Source organism: Vanessa atalanta, chromosome 13, assembly GCF_905147765.1.
Source record: "Vanessa atalanta chromosome 13, ilVanAtal1.2, whole genome shotgun sequence".
NCBI lineage: Eukaryota > Metazoa > Arthropoda > Insecta > Lepidoptera > Nymphalidae > Vanessa > Vanessa atalanta.
This window is the reverse complement of record NC_061883.1, coordinates 11,629,139-11,639,668: the sequence shown is the minus strand read 5'-3', so window position 1 is coordinate 11,639,668 and position 10,530 is coordinate 11,629,139. Positions and strand designations below refer to the sequence as shown.

The 10,530-nt window shown below is 32.1% G+C and overlaps 2 protein-coding genes across 8 annotated transcripts; one reads left to right on the top strand and one right to left on the bottom strand.

Annotated features, from left to right (window-relative positions):
* The first annotated feature begins 241 nt into the window (after window positions 1-241).
* Window positions 242-1,483, top strand: LOC125068084 (acyl carrier protein, mitochondrial). 3 transcript variants are annotated; one of them, XM_047677085.1, is made up of 4 exons: window positions 242-459; window positions 652-771; window positions 807-920; window positions 1,058-1,483. In XM_047677085.1, the coding sequence occupies exons 1-4, from the start codon at window positions 292-294 to the stop codon at window positions 1,235-1,237; spliced, it is 582 nt and encodes a 193-aa protein (XP_047533041.1). In that variant the 5' UTR covers window positions 242-291; the 3' UTR covers window positions 1,238-1,483. The 3 variants fall into 3 exon arrangements, with proteins under 3 accessions (XP_047533041.1, XP_047533040.1, XP_047533039.1); XM_047677084.1 differs by lacking the exon at window positions 807-920 and having other exon boundaries at window positions 664-771; XM_047677083.1 differs by lacking the exon at window positions 807-920 and having other exon boundaries at window positions 243-459.
* A 1,045-nt stretch (window positions 1,484-2,528) lies between these two features.
* On the bottom strand, window positions 2,529-8,999 carry LOC125068223 (neurofilament heavy polypeptide-like). 5 transcript variants are annotated; one of them, XM_047677286.1, is made up of 7 exons: window positions 8,752-8,999; window positions 8,598-8,683; window positions 6,199-6,372; window positions 5,762-5,868; window positions 5,549-5,689; window positions 4,359-5,470; window positions 2,529-4,287 (listed from the first exon to the last, which is right to left on the bottom strand). In XM_047677286.1, exons 1-7 carry the CDS (start codon window positions 8,792-8,794, stop codon window positions 3,101-3,103), a joined length of 2,850 nt encoding a protein of 949 aa, XP_047533242.1. In that variant the 5' UTR covers window positions 8,795-8,999; the 3' UTR covers window positions 2,529-3,100. The 5 variants fall into 5 exon arrangements, with proteins under 5 accessions (XP_047533242.1, XP_047533243.1, XP_047533245.1 ...); XM_047677287.1 differs by lacking the exons at window positions 8,598-8,683; window positions 8,752-8,999 and adding an exon at window positions 7,859-8,125; XM_047677289.1 differs by lacking the exons at window positions 5,762-5,868; window positions 8,752-8,999.
* Window positions 9,000-10,530: the final 1,531 nt, after the last annotated feature.

Here is a 10,530-nt window from a genome sequence, read left to right as displayed (position 1 = left end):
TCTCCTCTCTCTTTGAGAAGATGGTTTACAGAATATCAGTTATTTAAAGAAATTTATTACTGAATTAATAATATTTTTATATCAATACATATTTGATATAATAGTCAGCTACAGCTATATATGTGTGATGGATATTAATTGTAGTACAATTTAGTTTATGTCTATGGTTGCAGCAATGCATATTTTGTGAACTAGTTCAAAGTTGAAGGTTTTACTTATCGTGATTACTAGTAACATTAGTCTGCTGTTGTCATCTGTTCAAATTTGTCTATGGAACATTGAAGCGGAAAAATGGCTGCAGCAAATCTTGTTCGAAATGCTTTTAATGGATTATTACGAAAATCCACTACTTACAAAACGCCTGTAGTATGCAGATTATCAACTGTAGCGTTACAGCAAAAATACCATACAGTTAAGGCTATTGCTAGAGCATATAATATTCAGCAGTTACAAAATGGGGTAAGGCATTTTCGATCAATACACATTATTTAACGTCTACTAAAAGATTAATTTAACTTCTTGTTGAATATATCACTTTGTTAAATTTAATTTTCAAATTTAATGTATTATCTAAGGTTTTATATACAATCAATAACATAACCTTATTTCTGTTATTGCATAACGAAAGTACAGTGGTGCTATAATGTTTAGGTTCAATATCAGCGTAAACGACAATTCGCTACCGGGCCCGTGCGTAAAATAACACAAGAGGAGATCGAAGAACGAGTGATGAAAGTGTGCAAGGCTTACGACAAACTGGTTTCAACTCAGGTACTCTACATTTATTTTTTTCAATTTTGTTTCAGAAACAGAAAATCGGAGTTCGGAACTATAGCGGTGGGCCTCCTCTTACACTCGATCTTATTCAAAGTAGGGTGATTCTAGTACTCCAACTATATGACAAAATTAGCCCAGAGAAGGTAGTTCGATCATTGTTTTATCAAAACGTATATTAGTCTTGCACAAACTTTAATTACAGATTTATTTTTTTCCAACTTAACTAGCTTTATATAAACCATATATTGAAATTAATAAAGTAATTTTTTTTTTATTTCAGTTATCTCTTGAATCCCACTTCATAAATGATCTAGGGCTGGATTCCCTTGATCATGTTGAAATCATCATGGCTATGGAGGATGAGTTTGGCTTTGAAATCCCCGATTCAGATGCTGAGAGACTTCTTAAACCCAAAGACATTGTTCAATATGTTGCTGACAAAGAAGATATCTATGAATAAATCATTTAAAAACTAACTAATCTCAGTGATCTTAGACCAAACTATCAATAGTATACCATAGACAGAAATAAAACCTTTTTTTTATATCCACCACTTGGTCTAAGATATTTGCGATTCAGCTTAGTGTATAGGACGTTTAATTAACATATTCATTTAAGAATGAGCAATGTGAATATGGCTGAACATCTAATGGGGATGTAAAAAGTGTAAATTGTTTTTATTGATTATATGGCTGTTAGAATAGATCATTTGCTTTTCATTTGATCAATGTAAACCTAATTTAATGCTTCAATAAAAGAAGTTAAAATGGATTTATTTTTTCTCACATGATTTCTAGCAGTTACTAGAGTAAAAACTAAAAAGTTTAAACTTAAGTAAATGGTTTTACCATCTTATAATGAATATATATTTATTATAAGATTTTACGCAAAATCATACATATATATATATATATATATATATATATATATATATATATATATATATATATATATATATATATATTTTGTTATGATGGAAACCTTTTTTTAGCCATAATAGTTCAATTACAGAACAGCTTTTAATGAGAATTATAAATATATCAAACTAAAGACAGACAATGCAAACTAATAGAAACAAGACATATCTTGGGACACATGTTGGAACGAAGTTACACTTGTTATATATTAAATAATAGACAGTGAAAAATAATATATAATAATATAATGTATCTGAGAATAATTAAATGACCATAAATGAAACTTACTAAATCCCCTTGTAAATTAAAACAATACCAAAAAATAAATTTTAAATATTCTTTTATAAAACCAACTAAAATAGAAAGAAAAAAAAAGAGAGGGAATGCTAAACCTAATGCTTTTTTGTTTTGTAATGATTTTTGCCAGTTCACTCTAATGTAAGCAAGATAAAAGAACTTCGTTTCAAAAAATCTATATGCTGGTAACATTTTATAATGTGTTTGCAAAGAAAAGAACAGATATTGTATAATTAATATTTTATTTTATACAACTTTACTTGACGAAACTTGACATTTAACAACTTTCATCCAATGAAAAAGGAAAACATACTTTAAGCATACGAAAAACATCAATTTATGTACAGACTAAGCTCTCAATGTTTAAATTCACATTGCTTGTACACTCATACTAATATTTAACAAAAAAAATAATATATTACAAGTTATATTTACATTTTAAAATTATTCAAAGAAAAAATTTCTCACATGCGTCAATCTGAACACACTCATAATAAAAGTGTTTCTGAATAACAAACAACATAAGGTATATTTTCTCAAAAAAAAAGAAACTTCAATTTAACTCAAAAAAGAGCCTCTAATGTAACTTCATAGTAAATTCATTTTCTTTTGAAAAATTGTTATTAAATAAACTAATTACAAAACAGTCAGCTACTCTTCTATTCGAAATGATAAATAAATTATATGGACAACATCATTTGTATATGGAAAGATTAATTACTAACAGGATTTATCTGCAGGTTTTGTATGTCGCACTACTATACAATATTTGTACCCATGTTTTACACATTGGCTAAAAATATTGTAGTTTTATTCACATCTATTGCTAAGTGTGATTTATCAACATATATAACATTTGTGCAAATAATCTCAAATAACAAATTTAATCTTTCAACATTTTATAAAAATGTTGGTATATTAGCTAGAGCAGTCAATTGTTTTTAATTATTGAGAATATTCACATTGATAGGTATTCCAAAATATTAGGAAGCAATAATGTGAACGTATCTATAATGTTCATCGATCTAAAACGCCACTTTGTCCATGGATTTTAATTAAAACCGAGTTGAGTCTCTTTATCCACTGATTCGAGTCAGCTTGGCCGCGCGCTATCTGAATCGGTTTGTCCGAGCCCGTCCGGCCGAACGCAGTCTCCGGCCGGCATTTGGATCCACTCGCGCTACTCTCACTATCGGCTGTAACAATAAACCCTGCAGAACACGTTTCTTTTTCTTTGCTTTTTCATCTCTATCCTCAGCATCTGATGCAGATGAACGATTTGCACCTTTCTCGTCTTTTTCAGTGTCCCGTTTTGTGGGAGACTTATGGTTAATTTTATCATGTAATACAACCTTTAAATCTAAATGTAATCTGTCTTCTTTTTGTATTTTGTCATTGTGGTTTACTTCCATAGGAGTGACTTTTTCTTTTAGTTCTAAGGTAATATTGTTAATATCCTTCTTTGGGGTTTCACTTTTATGCGGCTCAAAACTAATCTTTAACTTTTCATTAGTCAATGTTTTTTCATCTGATTCTGATAAAGTATTATTTTCTTCGCTTAGTGTGTCCTGTGTTGTGTCATCATCAGGAAGCTCCACCGATGACCTGTCTAGACTACTATCTGCCTTCTGTTCAAGTTCCATACTGCTAGTTCGGGAGTCTTTTTTGGTTTGTTTCTTTTTATTAGGCCACCCAGTTCGGTTCTTCTTTTTGAACTTGCCTCGTCTACCTCGCATGCAGCCAGTAGCACCTTGTTTAATCTCATTCCTTATAATGTCACAATCATCACATTCTGATACAAGGCTTGAAACATCAGGGAGATTTTTTGATGCTATGACAGCTGTTTCATCACCTGCCAAATCATAAGATATTTCATAGTCTGTGGGTTCTTCAAATACTTCAGACAGGAATTGTTGAAGTCGCTCGGAGGCTTCTTGGGTTTCAGATAAGACAGGTTCAACTTTCATATTACTCTGAGTATCACTAACTGTGTCTTCTGATGCTGTTGACTTTGTATCATCTGCATGCTTTCGTGTCTGCAATAAACCTGCAGAGCCAAGTATAGCTAATGTAGATGCATGTTCTCTTGGAGACTTTCGTGGATGGCCCTCTAATGCAAGAAGTGCAGCTGTTCTTTTCTTTATTCGTTGCTTCTTCATTCCACGGGTACCATAAGATCGAGATGGTCCAGGTTTTTCTTCTCTTTTAACAAAGTCACTCAAAGGACAGCAATTGGGTTTTAAAGGTGGTAACTGGCCAATTTCATAGGGTAACTTTGGTGACTTAGAATACAATTCTGTAACAAAAAAATGCTGTTAGGAAATAGTTTTATAATATAATAAATGATAAATTAGTCATTATAATTACCAAAATACTGAGGCACATTTCTTGCAACAAGTTTGTCTTGATCTTGACGTTTAAATGTTTCGAACCAGGGCTCGCTATGTGGAACTGATTCAAAAGCAAATTCCAACTGTTCTACTGCAGGAGTGTACTTTAGTTTTCCATCTTCCCATTTCATGCATCTTTCCGAAGGTTCTTCCCTCAACGGACTGATTTCAGGCTCCGGTTGAGGCTGTTCCACTGGTTTTGCAGGCTCTACTGGCTCTGGGGATTTTTTTTGAGATTCAACTACAGGTGGTCTACCAGCAACTCTTTTGCCTCGTTTAGCTACTGCAGGAACTCGCCGTTTCCGTCTTCTTTTGTCCTCAGGCCAACTGTCTTCCTCTGAAGATTCCTCTTTTAATGCCACGGGTCTTGCTAAACGCTGCCTCTCAATTGGAGGCGGTGGTTTTGGCGGCGTTTTTCTCCGAGTTTTTATTGCTTCCACTTTATCTTCTTCATCAGATGAGGTAGAGCTAGTAGAGCTAGCACGTTTCGGAAACATAAATTGTTCGGCTTCATCGCTTAATACAGACAATTCCGATCGACGCACTTTCCGAAACTTGACTACTAGTGGTTTTGTTCCGTTACAAGTTGGAGGCGAATCCTTCTTTTTGATAGCGAAACCACCGCTTGAACGGAGTTTTGTACTCACTCCAACTACTTTATAATACTGACGATCTTCTGATGGTTGTGATTCACTTGTTCTCTTACTGCATCTCGTATTATGCTTTTTTTCATCATCCAAACCACCATTTCTTCTTGGGCTGACATTACCATTAATAGTGTCTGGTGACTGTGATCTTTTTGATCTTTTACTCTTAGGCTCAACATCACCATTGCATAGCTTGCGTAGAGATCGTCTTTCTCCATTAACTGGCATTGTCTTATCTAAGAAGGTGGTAACATCTGTTCCTGAGGTTATCAATGAATCGAGAGCCAGAAAATTCGTATGATCTCTAACGAAAGCTAAATGATGAGGTGATCGTCGATGAATGGCGGCATCGACATAGTCAGCGTTACACATTTCACAATAACCACCTTTTTGTTCTTTTTCTTCTCTCTCTTTGATACGCGGGCGGCTTTTTCTAGTCATTCTGAAAACAATTTTTTTATAAGTCAACAATTTTAAATGTATATATTGAATTGATAAAATTGTCAGTCTAGAGACATACTTTTGTATGTTATTATTAGATGGAATTGCGTTAACTAAGTTTTCTGGAGTGTCCTTTTTATCCTTCTTCTCTTTTGGTGGGTCAGGCTCTAGAGATATTTGGGGCCATTCATCAAACTCCTTGTAAACAGGTCTGCATAATCTGAAATAAAAATGTATGATTTAAAATGCTTGAAAAAACATCAATTACAATTTGTAGAATATTAGTCCATACTTGTCCAAAAACTCAATCTTGATAAAATGTTTACTGAAGAGGTTGACATGCGCTTTACGCGGTGCCGTGAAGAATGTGTCATACAGTTTATCCAATAGACTTATAGCCTGAAAGATTAATAAATATGCAATAAGGATATATAAACATATGGCAAGGAAATCTAGATGTTAGTTCATTCTATCATATATAAAGTACAAAGAATATTGAAGCTCCTCTCCATAATATATTGCATGCAAGTTTAATAAATAATGACTAGGTTTAATAATACCCATTACACAATAGTAAGCATAACAATCTTTGTAGAATAGTTTTTATTAAAAAGCTCAAGTCATACTTTAATGTAGCTACCATGTATGCACCCAACTTACCTACTACAAATGCAAGCCTATAAATTAATTTTATTAAACATTACGCTGTACAACTCATCTACTTATTACCTTCTGAACGGTAAGATGTACGTAGTTGTGGTGTTGGGGCGGGGGCGGCTGGCGGAGCCGCTGGAGCATGGCATCGGCGCGCGCGCGGCCCTCACGCCGCGCACATCGCGCGACTGTTTCAGGACGCGCTCCCACAACGTGTGTCACTCGAGATGTAAGGAAGACCTCCTCGCGCTAAAATGTGAATTATTTAATATTAAATAAATATTTTCTTGAAAGTAATTCAAAAATAAAATTGTGGTTTAAAAGTAAACATAAGCTTATCACTGATTCGGAATATACATAGATACTAATAGAAACTCACAGTTCCTCTTAGTATCGGCATTTAATTCGTTTTTAATAATTAATAAGTGTAGAATTAATTAATATAATTTAATAAAGCCGGTGAGTAAAATCAACATATGCTAACTCCTTTCTTTATTATGACCTATATAGTCTTGTATAAATTAAACTTAGCTTTAATTTCTGTATTAATACAGAGTTGTATGGTTCTGTTTGGTTTTACAAGCAAGGCAAAATTATAAAACTTAAATTAATAATTCTTTCACAAGGTCCCTAGGTCGGACTTCTGAAGTTCTGATACATCATGAATTATAGTTTATATGAATTCTCAAGTACAACAAAAATTATATAACTAAATCTATTTAAGTATAATATACTAGAGATGACATTCATTACACAAAAGAGCTTCTACAGAAATTCTATAAAATAAAATAAAAAATAATATTTGTTTGGTTTACTTTATATCAATCAATAAAAAAAATCTTTTCTTCTGATGTCTTACAATTTATCATAATAACAAAGATAATTATTATTATTTAAAATGTGGAAACAATAATATAATAATTAACATTTTTATGAATAAAGACTTTTATTATAATTGGAAAACATTGCCAGTACTAAATGAAATTAAAAATGCATAATGATAAAAATTGTATGTGGCAACTCTAATTGGAAATGTCATTAAATATTTTAAAAATGTAAGCAGAAAGATGCATAATGTGAAAGTCAGCATTTAATACAATTATTGACCTAAAATACAACAATTTTGCAATGACAAATGCTGATGTTAGCAGCTTGGTGCTTCATATTGTTTCATGTTACAATTACTAGTAAAACATTAACTTGTGTGCGTGAACGCGTGTCATCGACACGATACAATTGAAGTCACCGAGTACTTGAATTTTCCTTGAAATACAGTCTGCAAATTGACGCCGGCGGGACGAGCTCGCGCCCTATGTCGGATCGCGCCAACCGTCCCGCGCAAAAAAATAACACTTGCAACTCAATTCACACCAATATCATCTTTAATAACAACATCTTAAGAATGACATCGCCTTGGCGTTTTAAAAGCCATATCAACTGTCAAAAATTAAGCATACACACGCGTAGGCTAAAGAAAACTACATTTCAAACGGCTTTTAAATGGATGTAGTGCAACGCAGCGTGATCGAGCGCGGCGCGCGGCCTCGGCACGATGCATTTTGCGCTGAGACGGCGGCTCTAACGCGAGCATACAAAAGATGACCTAAAATCGAACGCTAGCTACGCGCGTAACAGGGCACTCCGACAACTCTGTTTTTAACTGTTTTCTAAACAATTCTGACTCGATCGATGTGTCAGTCTGCACGTGTAGGTATCGTACATCGTATATACTTACATAAAAGCCGTCCGCGAGGCCCCCGCGCGCCGCTTATCACAAAAATAAGTAACTATATACTAGTCACAGAGACGGCCACTTCGTCACTATTAGAAATTCCTCGATTCACTATTTACACTGAGTATGTTTGTTTAGTTAAATGTACACTGTATTAACTGAGATTGGGAACAACAATTACGATACTTTTAATTTTAATATATACACATTTACTAAATAAAATCGGAAAAGTAACAACAAACACAAATCTGTCATACAAGATGGAGATATTTTGCTTTAGTTTGTGTTTTGTTCACCGGTGGCGCTTGAATCGTGTGGAAGGGGGATAGCTTGGTATTGGTCAACGCGTAGACAACGTTCCATTTTGTTTATTTAAAAAAAGTATTTATGAATTATGTTTAATCTTTTATAAAAGAATCAGCAATTATATTTTAATAGAAAACATCGTTACTAATTAATTTGAAAGAGTAATTTTTGTATTTAAAAAATTAATAAGCTACAAATCATTAACGTCTCACGAGTGTATTCCTTAAATAAGACATAAAACGGAACATATATAACCCAACTAATTTAAAAATGAGTAACAGTTTCGTTTTTGACTTGAGTTGAAGCTGTCTATATAATTTGTTTACTTTATATTATACATAACCACAAAACTGCATTGAAACGTTTGAGTTATTAACTACTTTAATTATATTGTAAGATAGAAAACTTTTGGCGGCAAAACTATGCATCTACTTACCAAACCCATGTCTTGTAGCCTTCGCGAAATAGATCTAGATAAACTAGGTTCTTGTATGTCCAAATAAAAGCAGAAGTTTTTTCTAACTGAAACGTAAAGCTGACGTTAATATCTAATCACACAATAACACAGAAGTTTTAGAAATGTATCGTACTTTTGTTATACTTTTCCTGTAGTTGCAAATTCGAAACCATCATGTTATAATGTTATAAATTAAAAAAGAAGCACCAATAGCAACTATAATACTTTTATCTATTTCCATTTAATTGAGATAAAATTGCAAACATAGGGTAATTATAATATTATTTCAGATTATTGATTACATAAGTAGGCTTAAAATAATACACTGACAAGAATGAAAATTTACATTTCAATAATTCCTTATTAAATAATATTACATTTTGACCCTTGGAAGATGAAATGTCACTGACAGCTGAGACCGATAGACAATAAAAACACGTTTATCGATGATCTATGGTAAATAATCGATGTGGCAATCGATAGTGTTTATATTTTGCTTTGAATAATCTGTGTAGTCATTTGTCTGGTTTGTCTTATTACAATTGAATTGAATTTCAAATTACGAGCCTAATAATACGCTTTGAAAAATTCAGTCATAAATGTTTTTATCAAACAATGTCTACATGCTATGTTTATTGCTAATTAAGTTGGTCTTTATTGTTTTCAGTTAAATTTTATATATTTCACAGATTTTACAGCTAGTAGTTGTCATAATCATCATACATTAAATATTAAATTATATTTGACTTTATTTTACCAAAACAAATATTCTTTTGAAATATTTAATTAATAACTAACGACTACTCCATTTCTCTCTGTAATCCCGAACATAAAGTACATACAAAGTGATGACCGGGACTACATAGGCATTGACGGGCAATACATAGTATCTATATACGTAGTTTATCGATTACTTGTGTCCGCATTATACGATTTATACATGTGTATTGAAACGGACGTCAGCGATTTATACATAGGTATATACGTAGATGGCTAGAGCAATGCTCGATACGTTTATTTTGTTATGTGCTTGTATTTAGGTCACTTTAACGTTCTATACAAATGTTTTTGTTAAAGGACTTTTAAATAATAAATAATTCAAATGTGCAAATTGGGTAAGATTTTCAAGTAAATAAAATATTTTTTCAGGAATTAGAAAAATAAACCAGCAGTGTTTTTAGCAAACATTTAATAAAAATATTTCATTCATAGCTACAACGAACTTTTATACTACCTAAGCACAATATTTTAAGAGTTTATAGATAAAGCCTTTCCATATTTTCTCGTAAGTTGCGACAAACAATAGAAAGCATAGGATCTGGTTTTTCTGTAGGATTGACCTTTTTCATTGTATCATTATATATTGTACACTTTCGTACGTGTCCCGTATATTAAAAGGCTTAGGGTTACCATGTACAAGTTTATAAAATAGGACTAGACCTAAATTGAGTTTCCTGTTGATCAGAAATTGTATTTAAATACAAGATAAGTAGCAAATAGTAAAAGTTTTTTTTCCGATAATATTAGAAGCAATAAATAATTCTTGTTATTAGAAGTTATATGAAAGTTTGACTTTATAGAATACGGAAGTAATTTCGTTATAAAATAAACCAAATTAGAAAGGTATGTAAAAATTGACCCTGTAGTAGATATAGAACCATAATATCTTCTTTTATGATGTTTGAATTCAATTTGATAAGAATACATTAAATCGATTATTTAGTAATGTTTTGAACAAAAAATATAACGATTGAATTAAAAATCAGAAGTAAAATCGATATTATTTTGAACTTTTTAGCCCATTTTTTCTTTAACCATATTAAATAATAAAATAATTATTTTTAAATATTCGGAGTTTGTGCTGTTACAGTTGTAATATAAAACATTATTACAAAAACTATAAAACCCACTT

Coding starts and splice junctions, on each gene's coding strand:
- LOC125068084 (XM_047677085.1), top strand. CDS start 292: ATGGCTGCAGCAAATCTTGTTCGAAATGCTTTTAATGGATTATTACGA. Junction 460..651: donor TTCAGCAGTTACAAAATGGG/GTAAGGCATTTT, acceptor TATAATGTTTAG/GTTCAATATCAGCGTAAACG. Junction 921..1,057: donor ACAAAATTAGCCCAGAGAAG/GTAGTTCGATCA, acceptor TTTTTATTTCAG/TTATCTCTTGAATCCCACTT.
- LOC125068223 (XM_047677286.1), bottom strand. CDS start 8,794: ATGATGGTTTCGAATTTGCAACTACAGGAAAAGTATAACAAAA. Junction 6,373..8,597: donor GGCTACAAGACATGGGTTTG/GTAAGTAGATGC, acceptor TTCACATTTTAG/CGCGAGGAGGTCTTCCTTAC. Junction 5,471..5,548: donor TCTAATAATAACATACAAAA/GTATGTCTCTAG, acceptor AATTGTTTTCAG/AATGACTAGAAAAAGCCGCC.